The sequence below is a fragment of the Pogoniulus pusillus genome, chromosome 2, assembly GCF_015220805.1.
Source record: "Pogoniulus pusillus isolate bPogPus1 chromosome 2, bPogPus1.pri, whole genome shotgun sequence".
NCBI lineage: Eukaryota > Metazoa > Chordata > Aves > Piciformes > Lybiidae > Pogoniulus > Pogoniulus pusillus.
Genome location: NC_087265.1, coordinates 43,043,456 through 43,066,389, shown reverse-complemented (window position 1 = coordinate 43,066,389; position 22,934 = coordinate 43,043,456). Strand labels below are relative to the sequence as shown.

The 22,934-nt window shown below is 42.0% G+C and overlaps 1 protein-coding gene across 15 annotated transcripts in view; it reads right to left on the bottom strand.

Annotated features, from left to right (window-relative positions):
* METTL8 (methyltransferase 8, tRNA N3-cytidine) overlaps window positions 1-22,934 on the bottom strand; it is a 66,136-nt gene that overhangs the window by 41,947 nt on the left and 1,255 nt on the right. For 13 of the 15 annotated variants that reach the window (XR_010306664.1, XR_010306656.1, XM_064163030.1 and 10 more), the window contains exons 2-5: window positions 16,273-16,428; window positions 9,391-9,482; window positions 1,166-1,551; window positions 653-702 (exon numbers count right to left, since the gene is read on the bottom strand). Coding sequence is in view for 13 of the 15 variants with exons in the window: in XM_064163045.1 (XP_064019115.1) it covers window positions 653-702; window positions 1,166-1,551; window positions 9,391-9,482; window positions 16,273-16,428 (684 nt within the window). In the remaining 2 variants the exon portion in view is untranslated. Of the gene's footprint in view, window positions 1-652; window positions 703-1,165; window positions 1,552-9,390; window positions 9,483-16,272; window positions 16,429-22,934 lie in introns of those variants that run through there. The other 2 variants (XM_064163064.1, XM_064163010.1) reach the window with 2 other exon arrangements.

The following is a 22,934-nucleotide window of genomic DNA, read 5'->3' as shown; positions in this document are numbered from 1 at the left end:
AGACCAGGACTGTTTTGGTTCTAATTTAAATTCCCAGAGACTCAAATATATTTGACAGAATCAATAACAATTTATAGAGTGCCGTTCCCTCTTCCCCTTTCTTTCCCAAATGAAAGGAATTAGATGTAGAGAGAGGAAAGGTAAGCACACCCAAGTAAATAATCTCACTCCGATTTGGAGGTGAAACAGAAGAAAAGTTTAACAATAAATTAAAAAGGTATCTGAGGTAGGGAAGTTACAAAGGTATAGGGAAGGGAAAACAAATACAAAATGTGTAAATACAACCAGAATTTTGATGGTAAGGGTTTTGTCTGCCTTGTGGGTGATGGCCACGTGGTAAGATAAAGAGGAACAGGATGGTGATGCTGGTAAGCAGGGAGGCAGGGAGCACACAGAGAGAGAGAGAGAACAGAAAGTCCCCCTTGCTTTTATGGATCTTTAGACAGGAAGGGGGAGTGAGCTAACCATGAATCACCTGGTGGTGTTCAGACCCACCCCTGGGGAAGGGTCAAGACCACTTAGGGTCAGGTTCAAGGTCAGTCCCCCTGAAGGGTTAACCCTGTACAAGTACATTCAACACTTCCTGCAGCACTTCTCTAGCAGAACAAGATCAGAAGAGAACTTTTGCTGTTGAAAACCCAGCACTACATACCATAGAACTTTCAATATAGGAAAGACACTGTTTCCAGCACCACAACCAACCTAAAATCAGAAGAAAAATAACATTTTATCTCAAATTATTTGGTAGGTAAAACTGATTAGACTTGAAGGTCTCTTGGACAACTTGCATTTCTCAAATCACTTCTATGATCCCATCTCACATCAATGCCTTTCTGAAGTTAAGAAAGACTCTCAAACTGCACATGAAAAATGCAATATTCTTGTCCAATTTCACAATTTGGTGAGAACACATCAAGTATTTTCACCTCAAGACACCAAACTTCCAGTGAAAATGGAATCTGACAATTTAGCCCTAAATTCTGGTTTGGGAGAAACTGTAAAGGGAAAACAAAGCCCACACCATAGGTTTCTCTGACAGTTTCTGCCATCATTGAATGTAGTCCATCAAATTCTAAATGTTTACTTTATAGATACATACTAAGCATCTTTCTCAGCTTCTGAGAAATTTGAGTTGCATATGAGCTGAGTATTTGCAGTGCATTACCTCTAAGATTCTGTAAGTGGCATTGCTACCAGGGAAGGATTCTGGCCCACCAACTTCCTCGCCACCGTTTTCACCCTGAGGATTGTCAGGAAAAGATTTTGCTTGGGTTTTATCACACATGTGTCCTTCAACAGAAGTAGAACCACCTCCATAGTTTTTCTTCCAGTATTTTTCTCCTTCCTCAAGCATTTCATTTTTGAGTGAAAAACTTTTGATACTCTTTGTTTCTTCTGAAGATCTTTCTTTTGTTTTCAACTCTTCCCTCTTTTTGTCAGGAAGAATTTCTGGAAACTCCAGGAACAGCCAATTGCGATCCTTGAAAAAGTTACTTTTGTGTGTCTTGTAAAATTCATTCCAATACTGACTGGCTTCTCTCTCGTATTTGTCTGGAAGCAAAACAAAACAAAAACTTGGTGAACATGAGTGTATTGGTTTCAGTTAGAACAGAAGGAATTCTGTTTGGTGATTTCACTTTGCAGCTCAGTCTCTTCTAAACAACTGCACTTTCTGAAACTAACTGCACATTTTCACAGATGGTGTCTGCCTCCAGTACTGATAACAATCCATGCCTCCAGTTAGTACCATTGGTATGCAGGCCAAGGTCACTACTAGATCTTCTGTACTGCTTTGGGGTGCAACTGCAGAGAGTGGCAAACAGGACCCTAAATTGGCCAGCAAGGCATTCTATTCCATATACATCATATTCAGTATAGAATCATAGAATCAATCAGGTTGGAAGAGACCTCCAAGATCATCCAGTCCAACCTATCCCCCAGCCCTAGCCAGTCAACTAGACCATGGCACTAAGTGCCTCATCCAGTCTTTTCTTGAAGACCTCCAGGGATGGTGACTCCACCACCTCCCTGTGCAGCCCATTCCAATGGGAAATCACTCTCTCTGGGAAGAACTGCTCAGGGATCACAAGAGTCTAACTCTGCTTCAGTGACCAGTGCCCAAGAGGTATTTTGTCCACTCTGCCTTCAATCCTGATCCATAAGTACCTGAATCAAGTTCCAGAATCCGGATCCCATCTGCTACTGAATTCAGCCTGGGACTTCTACCACAGATGTATTCCTCTGTGATCTGTGTTAAGATAGTATTGTCCTGCTCTGGCAGGGGTGTTGGACTCGGTAATCTCCTTGGGTCCCTTCCAATCCCTAATATCCTGTGATCTTGTGATTAGGGGTGACAGTGATGTAACTACCATGAAGGGGACTGAATTTGATAATGGCTTTGCATATATTTGTATATACTTTTAGCATTGTAATTAAAGTAATTCTAGTTTTATTTTCCAATCCATAAGTCTCTCTTTTTCCCCTTCTCTTCCCTTGGGGAAGGGAGAGGGGTTAATTGAAATTGTCAGCCCTAACCACTGACAGTGCATTACCTCAAAGACAGCTACAAAATACTGTAAAGCAACATGGAATTTGGATCCCAGATTCACAGTTTAAAATTCTTAGTTTCCCACATTGTACCTATTTCTATAAAACCATGTGGATTTGGAGTGTTACCTTAACCTGTACTCAAAAAAAAACCTCCCATAAGGGTTGTATTAAATTTATTGTCATAGGGCAGACAAGTTTCCTACATCACTTTTGGGTTTTCTTCTTAGTGCAGTGATAGAACAGCATCATCAAAATATGAAAATATGCAATCCTTTCTTAAAAAAGTTCTCACACCTCTGGACATGCTGGAGTGTGTCCACAGAAGGGCCACTGGGTTGATCAGAGGGCAGACTGAAAGAGTTGGGCTGTTCAGCCTGGAGAAGAGGCTCCAAGGTGACCTTATTGTGGCCTTTCAGTATCTGAAGGAGGCCTACAAAAATGCTGGGGAAGGACTTTTCAGGGTATCAGGGAGTGACAGGACTAGAGGGAATGGAGCAAAGCTGGAGGTGGGGAGATTCAAACTGGACAGGAGGAGGAAGTTTTTCAGCATGGGAGTGGTGAGAGCTGGGAATGGGATGCCCAGGGAGGTGTTTAAGGCCCCATGCCTGGAGGTGTTTAAGGCCAGGCTGGATGGGGCTCTGGCCAGCCTGATCTAGGGTAGGGTGTCCCTGCCCATGGCAGGGGGATTGGAACTAGATGATTCTTGTGGTCCCTTCCAACCCTTACTGATTCTATGATCCTACCTTAAATTATAACAGCAACACATCTAGTAAAAAAAATCATTTTTTCCTATTTAAGAAACACTAAACTGAAATTAATTTCATGATTTATAAAACTATGAACAAATGCACATTTCTTTTTCCTTGCTAGTCATATCTGAAAAAACACCATCAATTAGAAGCCCAGTTCTGTGAGCTGGAGTGGTAAATGCTGCTGCATAGTCAATAGACTATTTCACCCTTAACATTTAACAATACCATTTTGACAGAAAATAGCAGTAGTGTCAAAAGCAACACACTGGCTTTTCTACTCCCAAAACACTTCAGAGTCTTACAACAGACCTTTGTGTTCACTTTTAATTCACAAAACATAATAACTGAACGTTAAACAATAGGACTGGAAGGGATTTCATTCAGTCAAGGAATTCGTGCCCCTTCCCCACAGAAATGTGTCCAACTTGTTCTTAAAATATCACCTTTCATATAGATTTGACAGCTTCCTTCAGTAACATATTACAGTCCTTCACCATCTGTACAGTTAGAAACCCTTTCCACTACCTAACCTGAAATTTCCCCAATGCAATTTAAGTTCAGTAATTCCTCTCCCATTAACCAAGAAGACAAAGCAAAGACTCTTCACTCCTCTTTGTAACACCTATTTACTTATTTGAAGTCTTTTACTGTGACTTCCATAAACAATCTTTTTTCTTGACTGCCTAAAATCTCTCTTCTTTTTTTCCACAAAAGTCATGATTTTTAGACTTCAGAGCATTTTCTTTTCCAGATTCTCTCCAACTAGTATACTACTTTTGGTGGTGCATTCTGGTAAAGGCATTATCACTGCAGAGCAAAAAGGAGTGTTTTATGAGGCTTACAGGCTTACAGGCTGTTTATAACTCCCAGTTTGCCATTTTGCAGCAGCGTGACACTGCTGATTCAGCTAGTGATTCACCACAGATCTCCTTCTGCAAAATGACTACCTAGCCAATTGTTCCAGAACCTACTATTTTTTTCAAGGAATTATTCCTAAGCAAAGCCTTCCACGCTTATTTTTGGCAAACCTGTGCCTTTCAGCTCCTCCTTTTTGTCTGCCACCGTTCGCTCAGATCTTTCAGAATCCTGTACTTCACCATACTTGAAACACCACTTAATATCATTTCCAAGTTTCCCGTTTCCTGATGTCACTAAAGAAAATACTAAGCAGAACTGGGCACAGAACAAAATGTTTCTCTATCCAGCACAGCCTTCCATTCTGAAAGGATCTCTAGGCATTCATTCACCACCAGCAGCTTTATTAGCTGGTGCATGCCTAACTTGCTTTCGAAAATGTCAAGTAAAGAAAGTTCAGAGGTTCGATGGAGATAAATTTCAGTTTGTCTGCTGTTTTTTCCCTACTCCTAGGGCTTGTAACACTCATCAAGAAGGAAATGAGAATCATAGAATCAACCAGGTTGGAAGAGACCTCCAAGATCAGCCAGTCCAACCTATCACCCAGTCCTGGCCAATCAACTAGACCATGCATCAGGAACAGTGTGGCCAGTAGGACAAGGGAGGTTATTCTTCCCCTGTACTCAGCACTGGTCAGGCCACACCTTGAGTACTGTGTCCAGTTCTGGGCCCCTCAATTCAAGAAAGATGTTGAGGTGCTGGAACATGTCCAGAGAAGGGCAACAAAGCTGGTGAGGGGCCTGGAGCACAAATCCTATGAGGAGAGGATGAGGGAGCTGGGCCTGTTTAGCCTGGAGAAGAGGAGGCTCAGGGGTGACCTCATTGCTGTCTACAACTACCAGAAGGGGCATTGTAGCCAGGTGGGGGGTGGCCTCTTCTCCCAGGCAACCAGCAACAGAACAAGGGGACACAGTCTCAAGTTGTGCCAGGGGAAGTATAGGCTGGATATTAGGAAGAAGTTCTTCACAGAGAGAGTGATTTCCCATTGGAATGGGCTGCCCAGGGAGGTGGTGGAGGCACCGTCCCTGGGGGTCTTCAAGAAAAGCCTGGATGAGGCACTTAGTGCCATGGTCTAGTTGATTGGTTAGGGCTGGGTGCTAGGTTGGACTGGATGATCTTGGAGGTCTCTTCCAACCTGGCTGATTCTATGATTCTATGGCACTGAGTGCCTCATCCAGTCTTAGTTTGTTTTTACAGATTTTTTCAGTTTGATTTTACAGAATTTATTCCTGAGAAATATTTGTTGGCTGGTATTCATCTCTCCTTTGTTCTTCCAAATCAAGTGCCTGCAAGCTCTGGACTATCTCTTCCAGCAGTTTTCCAGGAACTGAAACTAATTCTCTGATTTTTCTCTCTTCGCATCTCCCTTCTTACAAAAACTAAGTATTTCCTTTTCTGCTTTCCCAGTCATCCATGTACTCTATGGAGGTACTTTCTAGCCTGTTCTTTCTCAGTACAAGAACAAGCTCTTTCCTCCTCCTCACCAGCACTAACTGTGCTAGCCATTGGACTGCAGCTAACCCTTGCAAAAGAAAGCTGACAAAAAATCACAGCTTTTTCAGTGTCTCTTTTGTTGATGCTTTTCCAATTCTCATCTCTTTTTAGTATAAACCCAAAACTTTTTCTCATCTGTTGTTTTTTTTTGTCCCCTCACTCTTGAAGCATTTACAGTGTGTTGCCTTTTTCATTTGGTCCCTACTCACTTACATTGACCCATTAATTGTTTTACTAAAAATGCAGAGTAAATTTGTGTTGCATTTCTCCCTCTACTCCCATTTAAAACTCAACATACTATTTCCTAAATCGCTACAGCTGTTCAGAGATAAACAAGGCTGAGAATTATCTGTAGAGACACAGACAGGCAGTGGGAAGTAACAAGAAGGTGGTCGAATGCCTTGTCCTAGAAATCTGCATAATTTTTAAAATTCAACATTTAATCTATCCAGCTGTATTAGTAAAGCCAAGCAGAGGAATTGTGCAGACTTGTTTCAAGGGGGACTGCAGAGCATGGTGCTCTCTTTTACATTCCCCTTCAGCCTTGAGGTGTTCCACCTCTCCCTTGAGTTCAGCCACTAGGTTAAGCACTGGTCAGGCCACACCTTGATTACTGTGTCCAGTTCTGGGCCACTCAATTCAAGAGAGATGTTGAGGCGCTGGAACGTGTCCAGAGAAGGGCAACAAAGCTGGTGAGGGGCCTGGAACACAAATCCTATAAGAAGAGACTGAGGGAGCTGGGGTTGTTTAGCCTGGAGAAGAGGAGGCTCAGGGGTGATCTTATTGCTGTCTACAACTACCTGAAGAGAGGTTGTAGCCAGGTGGGGGTTGGCCTCTTCTCCCAGGCAACCAGCAATAGAACAAAGGGACACAGTCTCAAGTTGTGCCAGGGGAAGTATAGGCTGGATGTTAGGAGGAAGTTCTTCCCAGAGAGAGTGATTGGCATTGGAATGGGCTGCCCAGGGAGGTGGTGGAGTCACCATCCCTGGAGGTGTTGAAGAAAATCCTGGATGAGGCACTTAGTGCCATGGTCTAGTTGACTGGCTAGGGGATAGATTGGACTGGATGATCTTTGAGGTCTCTTCCAACCTGGTTGATTCTATGATTTTATGACAATGCAAGTGCAGAGTTTGTTGAGGTCATATATACCAGATTTCAGTAGCGTAAGTTGTACATTCATAGATTGCTCAGCTTTGGTATAAAAACCAAACCTTCTATTCAGAAGGTTCTTAAATCATTATCATTCCTTGTTGTAGTCACTCCTTTTCTATGAGTCTGCTCAGAACCCTTGTAATTAAATTCCCACCAGGTTTTCCAGAACAGAAGGAAAGCAAAGGCTAAAGTCAGTGTGCATTAATATGGTACCACATAAGTTCAAATGAAAGCACACTTTACCTTCCACTCTTTTCACTCCTGCACCACTGTGTAATAACCATGTGTGCTAGTTTGAGCCTAGCTGGGATATTTTGGTGAGAAGAATTAGACTATAGGCTGTGAAAAGGAAACAAGGAGGATGTCTACTTCACTCATAGGTTTGCTGAGATGTATAAGAACAAGAACATAAACATAGATAAGAGAGTTGCTCTCTGTCTCTTGGGGCTGCATGAACTTCTCTCTAACCTAATCTGCCATCTATATGACTAATCCATCTGCTTCCTAACCCCCCTGGCCGACTCTCCAAACTACCTTGAGCATAAGGCAAAGACTGGGGTAAGGGATAGGGGTGGGGAGAAGGTGGAAGGGTGGTTGGGACCCCCTCCTGGGGAATTTGGTTTCTGGGAGGGCTGTTGTGTTTCTGTATTACTTTTTAACTTGTATATTTCTGTCTCTAGCTGTATATATTATAAATATCTGCTTGTATATTGTGCTAAGCTGTAAATATAAAGCTTCATTCAATTTCCAGATCAACTAAGCCTAGTCTGGGTGATTTTCACAAGGGGGGGGAGAGAGAGTGAGTAACACCCAAACCATCACACCATGCTTGCATTATTATTATCTTTTTGTTTCCATTTTGTTTATTTAAGTAGCCTGACTGCTAAATTTTCCAAAGCATGTAAAAATGACAAAACTAATAAATGTAGAGCCCCTTGAGATAAAAACATCCCTTAGTCAACTAAATTTTCTCCTTTACAGAATCTTTCATACACTAGCATGCATGCCAAGACAAAAATGGACACACTCATAAGCAAATCAAATTCCTAAACGTTGTATCATGACTTCATTCAGTTTAACTTCTCTTGTTTTAGCAAGGCTCACCAGAATTATGCTACTTTAGCAGTATAATAGTATTGCTGAAATCTGTCTTGTCTTTTTCCCTTTACTGTAGTTTCTGCAGCCCCAAAATAACCTGCTCATTAGCTTCAGCCTAGTTCATTGTTTACACAAATAGGCCAAAATGTACTTCCATTTGCAGGATGAAGTTGAAGCTTTCTGAAGGAACACTATCAGCAATGCTCACCTATTCAAGTCCAAAACAGAGGGGCATTCATAGGAAATGGTCTTGGATTCTTTTATTTCTTGGCAAGAGACAAATGCCTGATTATTCCATTTCTCACCAGCACAAGACCAAGTTCTAATTGATTGCAGATGAAGAATAAAAGGTTCCATGAGCCACATGGTTACACAGCTTACTTTTCAATCATGAGCTCTCTTTCATTTTCTTAGACAAACCAAATGAAAATATTAGATGTCATTTTTGACATGCAAACATTGCACTCCTGCATTTAGATAAGGTAACAGAAAAGGGCAGGATGGCAATCCCAGAGCATTCAAAGGGCCAAAGGACACACAATTCAAGACACACTCACAGGTAATTCCAATAAACTCCAACATGTGCTCTAGAAACTGAGCACCAGACCACTGGTGACACTATCTAAATGGACAGGTTCAAGATACATAAGTAAACCAAGGCAGAAGACATCCAAGTAATTGCTTTCAGAATATCTTTCTAGTAAAGGAACAACTCCAGAATCCAGTCTTCTGTTACTATCAAGTTGATAGTTCTGTTTGAGCAGAGTTTAGGGTTTCATTTGCCAGTTTGAACTCAGTTATCACTTTTCAGAAATGCAGAATACATTAAGCTTTCCTTTTGAAGACAAACATAAAATTCCTCAATCATTTACAGAGCAGACTCTGCACGATGTAGCACTCCCAGCTCAACCTGCCCAAGGCAGTAAGCTGGGACCAGCTGGGACCAGTGCAACTTTCATGGTAGTTAACTGAAATATGGTGCAATGTACAAACACTAACTCTCCAAACAGTCCACAAATCATTAAAAAGCAATTGACTATGTGGGAACTTTTATCCTCAGCAGCCTTGCTGGCTGCAAATTCATTGTCTTTGATGAAGTAGCAGTTTTGTACAGCAAGAGTTTTATTCTAAAGAACTGCAAAAGGAAGCACAACTCATAACAACATCATAGACTCAACCATAATGATGTACTCATTTTACACCAAGCCCTCCACAAATACAAAATTGCTCAAATAACTAACTGGATTGATAGAAAAAAAACAAACTTTAAGACAATTTTTGTGGCAACAAAGGTAAAAAAAAGGGCCAATCAACAAATTTAGACAAGAGAATGTGGAAATAAAAAGTGTTCCTGTATTTCAATACATCTTTATATGCTTTAATAAACAGCATTAAAATAGGAATTTTTGCACTGTTACAAATTTGTTACCTTGGTCTTCCCACTGGACTTTGACAAGTGAGTTCTCTGCTGCTTTTTGCTTGGCAATCTCCTCCTCTTCTTGTGACCACTGCATGTGGTCCCTGCAAGTGGCAATTACAGGATGTTAGGGGTTGGAAGGGACCCAAAGAGATCATCAAGTCCAACCCCCCTGCCAGAGCAGGACAATACTATCTAACACATCACAGAGGGACACATCCAGACAGAATTTGAAAGGCTCCAAAGAAGGAGACTCCACAACCTCTCTGGGAAGCCTATTCCAGTGCTCTTTGACCCATACAGTAAAGAAGTTCCCTCTTGTGTTGATGCAGAACCTCTTTGGCTGCAATTTACACCCATTGGTCCTTGTCCTGTCTCAGGGAGCAAGTGAGCAGAGCCTGTCTCCCCCCTCCTGGCCAGCCCTCAGATACTTATAAACATTTATCAAAGTCCCTCTAAGTCTTCTCTTCTCCAGACTAAGCAGCCCAAGATCCCTCAGCCTCTCATAAAGCAGTGCCCTCCTGTCCCCTCATCATCCTTGTAGTCCTCCACTGGACCCTCTCCAGCAGATCCCTGCCCCTCTTAAACTGGGGAGCCCAAAACTGAAGGCAGTATTCAAGATGAGGTCTCACCAGGGCAGAGTAACAGGGGAGGAGAACCTCCCTTGATCTGCTGGACACACTCTTCCTAATACACCCCATTGGCCTTCTTGGCCACAAGGGCACATTGCTGTGCCATGGTTAACTTGTTATCCACTTTGAAGAACAAGCCTTTAAATAAGATTTTCCATAATCTCTTTTGCACTGGGAAAACAATCACAAATTAGCTACACTCTCTCAAATACATTTGAATGCAAACAAATGACAAGAAGGAGACTGACAGATTAAAACCATGTTTTAGTGTACAATTGATAAAAGTTAATTATTAATTAGGTAAAAAACTCAAGTGATCAAGAAAAATCTTCCAACTGCAAAGAGGTTGAAGTAGTATGCATTTTTTTCCCTAATAATAGGATTAATTTATATCTTGTAAATTGAAGGTATTTATAGGAATGTATTTTGTCTGTCTCATTAGCACTAGTTTTGGATTGATGTAATAACAGACCAACAAACACCCTGATGCAAGAAACTTCTCACTTTACTAATGTTTATGCTGAGGACAAAGGTCATTTAGCAAAGGAGTGAGCTGTTCCTGAAACAAGGAGCATAGAGTGATTTGCCATTGGAATGGGCTGCCACGGGAGGTGGTGGAGTCACCATCCCTGGAGGTGTTCAAGAAAAGACTGGATGAGGCACTTGGTGCCATGGTCTAGTTGACTGGATAGGGCTGGGTGCTAGGTTGGACTGGATGATCTTGGAGGTCTCTTCCAACCTGGTTGATTCTATGATTCTATTCAAGTGGAACAGGTAGAAGTGATGAACAGGACTTTACTTATTTGGGTAATAGAGAAAGGAAACATAGAAAGAAGAAGCCATTTCTTAAGAAAACCCAAGCAGTGCTGCAATGGCTGTAGAATGTAGGTTATCTGTATTTGTGTGGTCAACTAAATACTTTATTAATCCATTAAATGGCTACAGAACCAAGCCAAGATCTGACCCTGATGACAAAACTGCCTTACCTGCAGATTCTCTTTGGATCAGACCACAACAAGGAGTGCCCAAAAACATTCTGCAGGCAGCTTTTAGCACAAATCAGCTGTCCCTCCAAATTGCCCAGTCTGAACAGTTCTAGAAATCTGATCAAATTAGATAATACAATTCAAGTAATCTATTAGATCCTAACCCTACTGAAATCAATTAGGTAAAAGCCTATGACTTAAATTCCATTGGTTTATGGGAAAAGGAACAAGGTGCCAACCTGAGAAGAGTTGATTGTCTCTGAAAGCTAACAAGCATCTTCCTGTTCCATGCTTGGTGACATAGGTAATTTAATTCTTAGACCTTCACTGTTCCTCTTTTGTTAATTGTGGGAGACTAATTGGTATGTATTTGTCTGCTTGCCACAGACTTGATTTCCGCATCTCCACTGAAGTATTTCTCATTATTGTCCCCAGCAGGTCGCCTCTCCCCTTCCTGTATTTGTTCCTATACCAAATGTTCCTGTGCAGTGTCAAGGCTCTGACAGACATGCTGTAGAAGAATAAAACTGAACAACAGAAGCATTACTCGAGGCAGCCATTATCTTGGAAAGACCTGCTGCCCTCGCTGCTGTTTTTGACCTTGACCATTCTAGCCAGCTAAAACCAACCACTACTCTAACAGCAATACTACCTGTCAGAAGGGCTGACTGATTTGCTCTGGCATAAGCTTCAGCTGATAAATTTTAATCCATTACTGTGTGTTGGACAGAACCCTTAAGGGCTCTACAGACTATACTATAGGTGCCTGAAATCCTCTACCTTCCTCAACAACTTTTTTTTTCCCCCCCTTTTTGTCCCTCCTTGGAAATTCATGAAGCTGAAGAAAGATCTCTTGGTTCTTTCCCCAAACAGGACTGCAGCAGCACTTATTGATCAAAGCCTGCAAAAGAGGGGACATACTATAGTTCTTACACAAACAGCTTACATAGTTTGTATACCTCAACTTAAGTCCTTCAGCAAGACATGCTACAGAACACAGAATTCCAAGCACAGAAGTGTTCAAAGCTGAACACTGAAAGCAGCAAAGCAAGCTATCAGTTCTAGGAACTGATGAGGAACTGTTACCATGAGTAGGCCTGACATTAGGTCAAGCGATGCTACTTTCAGTTCAGCTTGAATTCAAGCTCTTTCCCATTCATTTGTTTGCTAACACAGGTTTTCATTACTTCTGAAAACTAAACTGTTAAAACTATGCCAATCACTAAGCTGAAGAGAATCAGACATTTTTTTTGCTCCACTGTTTAGCATTATTTATTACTTTTCTGGCTGCCATGGGAGGTGGTGGAGGCACCATTCCTGGAGGTGTTCAAGAAAAGACTGGATGAGGCACTTGGTGCCATGGTCTAGTTGACTGGCTAGGGCTGGGTGCTAGGTTGGACTGGATGATCTTGGAGGTCTCTTCCAACCTGGTTGATTCTATGATTCTAAGAGCACCACAGAAAATGTCTAAAGCATTAGCACTCAGATTTAATTTGCTCAGTATTCCTAGCAGCAATGGTAACAGCTCTTGGCTACCTGCCAATTCACACAGGGCAAAAAGAAGATTGTCACTTTATAAAGTACCAAAGATGAGTGGAAAACAAAAGGACATAAATCCTCATACATCAATGCTAGGGAAGATCTACCACTTACACTCACCCTGCATAATCTAGCTCAATCACCAGTCATCCTGATCCTCCTTATCTCCCTAGTGAGAATCCTGCTGATTCAGACATCTTAAGATCCAAGAACCACTCAGAACCACCCTCCCACTTCATAGCGAGGTTCTTGATTTATTAAGATCTTCACAGCTTCCATGCAACCTCTGCTCCAAATTAAACAAAACCCAAAAGACAAAAAAAAACAGAAAACAAATCAGACATCTGTTCTTCCCTTCTGAGCAACATGAACTAATCATCAAATCCACCTTCTGAACATGCTTGCTCCTTTCAATACCAACCACCTGCACCGTATCCCAGTAGCTCTGCATTAGACCGAATGCTAGCAAGAAAATTGAAGCTGCACATCATCAGTGATTTGAAAGGAAATGAACAAATCAAGGAAAATTTGGATTTTGTCAATGTTACAGATAAAGGGTTGCCTTTTTCTTAAAATCTTTTTCTACCTACATTGGATAAATCACATTTGAACGAGCATTCACAGTAGTAGAAGATTTTTCCAACTAGCTGGAGGTCATGAGTGGGGAAGATGCTTCCAAAATTTACCACATGGAGAATTATGAAACATGGGGATAAACTTTACACCCTTTTAACATCAAGGAACTTAAAGAAATATAGGTAACTCCAGATTTGGCCTTAGGTAATACATGATGGGGAGCCCATGGTGCCCCTTGAATCACAGAATCAACCTCCAAGATCATCCAGTCCAACCTAGCACCCAGCCCTAGCCAGTCAACTAGACCATGGCACTAAGTGCCTCAGCCAGGCTTTTCATGAACACCTACAGGGATGTCGACTCCACCACCTCCCCAGGCAGCCCATTCCAATGCCAATCACTCTCTCTGGCAACAACTCCCTCCTAACATACAGCCCATACCTCCCCCAGCACAACTTGAGACTGTGTCCCCTCATTCTGTTGCTGGTTGCCTGAGAGAAGAAACCAACCCCACCTGGCTACAACCTCCCTTCAGGGAGCTGTAGGCAGCAATGAGGTCACCCCTGAGCCTCCTCTTCTCCAGGCTAAACAACCCCAGCTCCCTCAGCCTCTCCTCACAGGGCTGTGTTCCAGGCCTCTCACCAGCTTTGTTACCCTTCTCTGGACACGTTCCAGCATCTCAACATCTCTCTTGAATTGAGGAGCCCAGAACTGGACACAGGACTCAAGGTGTAGCCTGACCAGTGTTGAGTACAGAGGAAGAATAACCTCCCTTGTCCTACTGGCCACACTGTTCCTGATCCAGGCCAGGATGCCATTGGCTCTATTGGCCACCTGGGCACACTGCTGGCTCATCTTCAGCTACTATCTACCAGTATCCCCAGGTCTCTTTCTGCCTGGCTGCTCTCCAGCCACTCTGTCCCCAGCCTGTAGCGCTGCTTGGGGTTGTTGTGGCCAAAGTGCAGAACCCTGCACTTGGCCTTGTTAAATCTCATCCCATTGGCCTCTGCCTACCCATCCAGCCTGTCTAGGTTCCTCTGCAGGGCTCTGCTACCTTCCTAACAGATCAACACCTGCTCCTAGCTTGGTGTCATCTGCAAATTTACTGATGCTGGACTTTCATGATGTAAACTTAAGCCACAAAACTTGTCATCTGTTACTCCTATGTTATGTCACCCATTGGTTATCATTAATCACACCCAGTTGCTTTCCTCATTTTGCTAAATCCTTGATCTCAAAAATGGTATATGGCAGAATTCAAAAACACTTCTAAAAATTATGCAGAAAATAATTTCTGGAATAGCTTCTAAACTCTCCATTTCTCTTTTCATCAAATATTCCTCATTCTTCAGTTATGAGCTATAAGAACAAAAATTCCCAGCCTTCCAAATATCCTACATCAATATTCTTCTACCTTCAAGACAGATTTAGATGCTTTTCTATCCTCCTAACACTTCCTGTATCGCTTACTGCTTTGTATTCATCTCCACTCCATGGACAAAAATCCCAGCCTTTTCAATCTCAGTTTCCCTGCTGTGTTGACTTGCATTCACACTCTTTTCTGAGCCCTCATTAATCATAAAAAATATCTTTCAGAGGTGGAGATGTACTGCTGCAAATCAGGGCAATTCTTATTCTTGTTAACATTTACATGCTAATGGGTTTTTTTTTCTGTCATTATATTGCTTACTTATATAAAGATTCTATTTACTTTTTATGACAATAGTGCACAGTATGTAAGTCTCAGCTGAACTATCTGTAACGTCTTCAATGCACTTTTGGAAGGACACTAGCAATTTACATCTTCCTTTTGAAATGGAGTCAGTTTTACAACATAGCTCTAATCCACCATGCAACACTATGGTACCTAGCTAGTAACTTTCTGCCATCACAACATGGATTGCTTATCCTCAACACTTACTGATCTAGAATCATAGAATCAGCCAGGTTGGAAGAGATCTCCAAGATCAGCCAGTCCAACCTAGCACCCAGCCCTAGCCAAGCAACTAGACCATGGCACTAAGTGCCTCAGCCAGGATTTTCTTCAACACCTCCAGGGATGGCAACTCCACCACCTCCCTGGCCAGCCCATTCCAATGCCAATCACTCTCTCTGACAAGAACTTCCTCCTAACATCCAGCCTAGACCTCCCTCACCACAACTTGAGACTGTGTCCTCTTGTTCTATTGCTGGTTGCCTGGGATAGAAGACCAACCCCCACCTGACTACAGCCTCCCTTCAGGTAGTTGTAGACTGCAATGAGATCACCCCTGAGCTTCCGCTTCTCCAGGCTAAACAACCCAAACTCCCTCAGCCTCTCCTCACAGGGCTGTGTTCCAGGCCTCTCACCAGCTTTGTTACCCTTCTCTGGACATGTTCCAGCATCTCAACATCTCTCTTGAATTGAAGAGACTAGAGCTGGACACAGCACTCAAGGTGTGGCCTGACCAGTGATGAGTAGAGGAAGAATAATCTCCCTGGCCACACTGCTCCTGATCCAGGCCAGGATGCCATTGGCTCTCTTGGCCACCTGGGCACACTGCTGGCTCATCTTCAGCTACTATCTACCAGCACCTCCAGGTCCCTTTCTACCTGGCTGCTCTCCAGCCACTCTGTCCCCAGCCTCTAGCATTGCTTGGGTGGGGTTGTTGTAGGACCCTGCAATTTGCCTCATTAAATCTCATCCCATTGGCCTCTGCCCACCCATCCAGCCTGTCTAGGTACCTCTACAGGGCTCACCTACCCTCCAACAGATCAACACCTACTCCTAGCTTGGTGTCATCTGCAAACTTACTGATGCTGGACTCAATCCCCTCCTCCAGATCATCAATAAAGACACTGAACAGGACTGGGCTCAGCACTGATCCCTGGGGAACACCACTAGTAACAGCTGCCAACTGGATGTGGCACCACCACTCTCTGGGCCTGGCCTTCCAGGCAGTTCTTGACCCATATCAGTGTAATATTTTGCCCTTCAATCCACAGCCAACTACTTGCTCAGCAGTTTCTTCTGCAAGTCACTGAGAACTTATATATGTAAGGTTACTCATGATGGTCTCAAGTTCTCTCAAACACCACCTTTCAACATCTATATATATACACCTGACCATAGCTAATAATAACAAAGACCCATGAAAATCAGCCTTGAAGAACCATCTCACCACATGTTGTGCTCAAAAACCTTAGTAGGATCAGTTAAAATCCGCGATCCGAGTGGAGCAGCTGGTCGTCTACTGCTTTGGTGCCTCTGCTGCATCTTGCCTTTCCTCAGACATAAAGCAGAAAGCCTTGTAATGAAATTCATTTTGTTCAGAGACCTGAAAATACAATTAACTCAAATTACAGTTTTGCTGTAACTTAATTGTTTATGTCACTTACATGAGAAACCGGTCAAATCATCAAGCACCAACATCCACTTTAGTAATAACCTTTTACTATAACACCAATCTCAATGCTTTTGAGAAAACAGCAACAGCCCTTCAGTGTCCTGAAAGACCAAATAACAGTAGGTACTGGAATGAAACCAGTTGAAAGATAAATTACTTGGTATCGTTTTGAAGTCCTACTGGGCAAGGAGGGATAAAAAGAAAACCATACTAAAATGATAAACCAGGTTTGACACTGCACCTTTAAGAAGACAAATAAAAAAGTGATCAATAAAGAAACTAATTGCTCTAGTGGGTACCATAATGTCATTGAGACAGACATTTTTCACCCCTCTCCCTAAGCAACCATCTTCACAAGATTTTCTTTCTTTCAAAATGAAAACATTATGCACCAGGAAGCTTTCCAAAACTTCTGCCATGTATTCTTCTGATCCTTGTTTAATGTCCTCTTTGAAATGAATGGTATTTGTGATGGTTTGGGTGTTCCCTGCGCCCCCCCTACACTTTGGAAATCACCCAGACTAGACTCAGATGGCTCTGGGAATTGAATGAAGCTCATTATTTACAGCTTAGCAGAATATACAAGCAGATAGTTACAGTATATACAGTTATATACAGAAATATACAAGGTAAAAGGTAATACAGAAACACACCAGCCCTCCCAGAAACCTGAGTCCCCAGGAGGGGCACCCAACCACCCCTTCACCTTCCCCCTACCCCTCTCAACCTTACCCCAGTCCCAAGGAAGAATGGAGGTTCGGCCAGGGGGTTAGGAAGCAAAGTGGATTAGTCAAAGAAACGGAGGGTGAGGTTAGAGAGAGAGATGCAGCTCGGAGCTCCCCAGCAGGAGTAGTGCCTTATCTATGTTTTGATTCTTGTTCTTATACATCTCAGCAAGCCAATGAGTGAGGTAGACATCACCCTTGTTTTCTTTCCACAGCCTGTAACCTAGTTCTCACCAAAACATTCTAGCTAGCTTCACACTAGCACAGAATTAACTGTTGAATTTCTACTAATCAAAATCATAAAGTGCTTGAGATGTTTCTATTATGGGCATAATTTTATCCTCTATTTCTATATTCCAAATTTATTGGAATCTCTTTATACAGAATCAATAATAAAAGAAGTGTGTGCAGCTAGCACCAATGTTTTGTCTTGTTTGGTCTTGTTTTGTTTTTTTTTCATATTTTTGTTAATGTGGGCTTTTTACGAGATGAGTAAAACAGAACAGAATACCCCTCTCACTTTTACCCTATCCATAGAATCACACAATAAACCAGGTTGGAAGAGACCTCCAAGATCATCCATCCCTGTCCAATCAACTAGACCATGGCACTAAGTGCCTCATCCCAGTCTTTTGGGCAACATAATGCACAATTACTGTATATGGGAGATTATAAACTGATGATTACACAACACTCAAATAAACACACTATGGCAATTTCTGCTAAATATGGGATCCACATAAAGGCAATGTTCTCAAAACCAAAAATTATTAGAAAATCCAAAAAAGTCCAAACCACAATCTGATCTAATTATTAGTAGTAGTATTAGTATTATATTATTGTTAATAATAACATTAAATTATAGAAATGCCTGTATAAGGACTTCACGGTCATGTTGCAAACTATTTACAAATCTTCATTCTCCAAGCCCTATGAGGAGAGGCTGAGGGAGCTGGGGGTGTTTAGTCTGGAGAAGAGGAGGCTCAGGGGTGACCTCATTGCTGTCCACAACTACCTGAAGGGAGGCTGTAGCCAGGTGGGGGTTGGGCTCTTCTCCCAGACAACCAACAACAGAACAAGGGGACACAGTCTCAAGTTGTGCCGGGGGAAGTATAGGCTGGATGTTCGGAGGAAGTTGTTGCCAGAGAGAGTGATTGGCATTGGAATGGGCTGCCCAGGCTAGTGGTGGAGTTGCCATCCCTGTAGGTGTTCATGAAAAGCCTGGCTGAGGCACTTAGTGCCATGGTCTAGTTGACTGGCTAGGGCTGGGTGCTGGGTTGGGCTGGATGATCTTGGTGATCTCTTCCAACCTGGCTGACTCTATGATTCAATCATTTCAAAAGACCTGCAACAGTATCTTGCATACGCTGTGCCAGTACTGCTATTCAAGACAAAATACATTGATTCAGCTGCTAAGCTAGTCACATAATTTTTCTTGGCTTTCTAAATATCTCAGTAAGAACATGAAAAAAGCACAGATGGGAATTATAGTGAGAGGACTAAGATGATCTTGCATGAGTAAAACCCAGACATGAAGCTCTTTTCTAAGACTGTGATCCTCTGAGTGATAATGACACAGTTTTAGCTGATAAATTCTTAAACATCAAGGGAGTGAATTGAGAGTGAAGTTGGTGGAGTTTACTGTTGCATCCAGTGTTAAGTGTGAAGAAACTCCTTGGAGATATACAGGTACACCCCTGAGAGTGAGAGTGATCCACAGACCACAAAATGAATGGGCAATCTGCCTACTAAAAGTTCAAAAAGCATCTAAATAACTCCAAAGCATAACCTGAAGGCCTGTATGTTTCTCTAATTCATTTTGTTGATGAAACAGGCAAATCCCCTTTCTCTTTTGCAGATAAGATGATCATACCTTGAAGCCATGACAGCAAGAAATGTGTTCTGAAAGAATTAGAAGGTATTTCTTTGTGTGGAGCCAGGGTCAGAAAGGATTCAATCTGATCACTAATCAAAGCAATGTAAGTTTGAGCTTTAAGCATATCACAATGACTCTGAATTACATTAAAAATGCAGCATGACTACTGGCAGCATGACTACTTTTTCCCCAAAAGAAAATTTAAACAAATAATGCATATAGTAACCACATTCCAAAGCAGCATGGAAGATTTGTTTTTCCTTGTGGAGCACTGCATTTTTGGCTTTATAACTTTGTCATTATTACACATAGAGATCAGGTCCTCAGTTCAGTAACTTTAAGAGAACAGCCTTATAACTCCACCCTCCCCCCCCAAACAATCTAACACAGCACCTTCAGTACAGCTTTTGGAGGCAGACATGCTGAAGTGATGCACATCAACTGCCAGCTACAATAATACATTTCTAATTGCTGCTGGCGTTACAACCCCTGAGCTGTCGCACCAACAGAGGAAAAGCTACAGATAGAGGAGACAAGAACTGTTCTAATCTTGGTTTTTAAATAGCACACCAAAACATACTGTATAGGAAATTAATAATTGTTATAAATTATGATTATTAATTTCGGTGTGAATATTAGTTTTATTAATAATATTATTAAAATGGGGAAATTCCCTCAGATTCTCTGGATTTTCAGTTGACGGGAAGAAATTGCACAGAATTCAACAGCTTAAACAATCAGAACTTGGAAAACAGTAATGCAAAACCAAGAAAAAATCTAACTATGCTTATGGAGTCTTGGCATTCACTCCAGCATAGGTACTCATGACTCTTTGGGTCCCTGAGTAAGTGTCCTGTATCAAAGACACTTTCAAACTCATGATAATGATCCAAAATATCTCAGGCAGAGGAAGAAGATGCTGCTGAGCTGGCGGATGTGAGCTGCATATACAGTGGCTGCCTTTAACAAGCTGCAAAGGATGAGAGGCAGGATGGCTGATGCAGACAAGGCAGGTGCAAGAAAGGCTGAATACAGAAAGGTGAGGTTTCTAAATCATCTCCCTTTATATGCTTCATTATGAAAACCAAATTGGCCAATAGGCACTAGCACCATTGTTCTACCCAATGAATTCAAAGCTTCCTGCCTCCTTTGACCAGGCAGGCACAGTGAGAGCAGCAGCACACTTGACAGGTGGTGCTAAGCCCCCTAGCCCTCAAGGCTTTGCAGGGGCCAAATCCTTATTGTTTGCTCATCTTACTCCCACAACAGAAGGAGGAGAGCAAGGGTTAAACTGGCCTGGCAGAATTTATGCCCTGTCAGAACACATACACAAACCACTTCATCGATGAGCAATATCCTTGAAAAGCATCATTTCTGAAACAGACGTGAGAGGAGAAAAACTGAACTAAAACAAAAAACAAAGCCAAATCAAAACAAAAAGAAACACAAAACACCAAAACCAAGCAAACAAAAAAAAGCCCCAAACAACAACAAAGCACAAAACAGAACAGCAGTAACCTGTCGGTTTTGTCCAAGAACCTAATTCAACGAGCTTAAAACATTCTGATAGTACCTTGTCCAAAAATGCTGACTGAAGAAAATCATAGTGTTTTAAAGAAAGGGAGCAATTCTGTTGACATTTCATATATTCAAACATTTTTAGTTCTTGGAATGTTAAAATATTTTGGTCAAGTGTTTTGCTGAAAGTGCATTATTGCCATTTACAACAGAGATTTTCTGCCTTCACTACCAAAGACTATTTTACCTTGAAAATGAAGCGTCAGTAAAGTATTTTAACTGAACTCAAAATGCTACAATTTGCAAGGAATTCATTCTAACGGAAGCTAAAATTATATTGTGATATCCTAGAATCATTCTTGGAATGGAATTTCTGCTTCTGTAGTTAAAATGCTACTGTAAATAGACTCAGTTTTAATCGTTCTGCTGTTCTCTGTTTGCAGCACCTCATAACAGCACACTCAGAAATCATTACTCTCAATACTTACTAAAATAATTTGAATAGAAATAAAGATACCAAGTCATTCTTTGTACAAGTTTCTTAAATACTGAATAATGCAATGATGAAAAATCACAAATAATTCCTCAGGCTACTACCTTGCAAATAACTCTATAATTTGTTTAACTTTACAGACAAGTTATCTTCTCACACACCAATGGGTGTTGTATGATGTTGTGATGGTTTGGGTGTTACTTGCCCCCCCTACACTTTGGAAATCACCCAGACTAGACTCAGATGGCTCTGGAAATTGAATGAAGCTTATTATTTACAGCTAGCACAATATACAAGCAGATAGTTACAGTATATACTGTTATAGACAGAAATATGCAAGGTAAAATGTAATACAGAAACACAACAGCCCTCCCAGAAACCTGAGTCCCCAGGAGGGGCACCCAACCACCCCTTCACCTTCTCCCTACCCCTCTCAACCTTACCCCAGTCCCAAGGAAGAATGGAGGTTCGGCCAAGGGGCTAAGAAGCAAAGTGGGTTAGTCAAGGAAATGTCAGAAAGGGGTGAGGTTAGAGAAGCAGCTCAGCCCCAGCAGAAGTGAGACTCTATGTTTGGATTTTTGTTTTTATACATCTCAGCAAGCCTATGAGTGAGGTAGACATCACCATTGCTTTCCTTTCACAGCCTGTAATCTAGTTCTTCTCACCAAAACATTCTAGCTAGCTTCAAACTAGCAGAGATGTGGAATTTAAATACCTAAGTATTCTGTGTAGTCCTTTTTCTGCCCCCTCCCCCCCATTTTTCTGCCTTTTCCATGAGGTAATTCATGTCTTTTCCTGATATTTATATAGCAGACTATAGCAGGAAACTGATTTACTAGATTAATTTATTCACAAGTTCAACATAAAGAGGAAGCCATCAACAGTAATCATAGCTCAGTAACCACAGCTCAGAAATAATGTTTCTTAGTTAACCTGTGCACCCTCTGCTGGCTGGTGCTCAGGTAGGAAGGGGGAAAAAAACCAAACCAAAAACCAGGAAAGAAAAGTTGTGTCGATTTTACCTGCATACACATACACCTAAGTCTCCAAATTCATCTTTCAATCACTTAAATTGGGTTTTAATCCTATTTTTACCAAAAAGACACGACTGTATTGGCTACCAACCAAAAGATGACTTGTCTAAACATAAACCACATTACTGTTAAAGATGCTGAGGACAGAAACAGCCATACAAAGTTTACTACCGTCTAACTTTTGAGCACCTCATTGATTTACAGCCCTGCAAGCCTCTGGACGTCCACAAGGCCTTTACTTAGGTGCAACCTGCCCTGTCGGCTCTGGCAATGCTGCAGATCCACCAGGCAGCATGCAGATCACACTGAGGACTCTGGGGAGAAACAACTGCTATCACTACGTTTGTTTTTTTTAGCTCACTTCATCCAAGTAACTGTGAAGCACCAGAAGAAATCACAGGAATCTGTCTTTTAGTACAATAGCAGCAAAGAGTAAAGGTTCCACACATAAAACATTGCCCCATTTGTGCGCCTGGCCTCTGGCAGTTCATCCACACTCATCAGCTGCTGTGCTGACAAGAAGCTGTCGATAGTGCTAACTTTAGGGACATAGATCTAACAATGAAAAAATGAAGTGTCTTATACTTCAGGAAGCTGCTGTTGGCTCTGGAAGTATCACAGTATCACACTGTATCACAGCACCACAGTATCATCAGCGTTGGAAGAGACCTCACAGATCATCAAGTCCAACCCTTTACCACAGAGCTCAAGGCTAGACCATGGCACCAAGTGCCACGTCCAGTCCTGCCTTGAACAGCCCCAGGGACGGCGACTCCACCACCTCCCCGGGC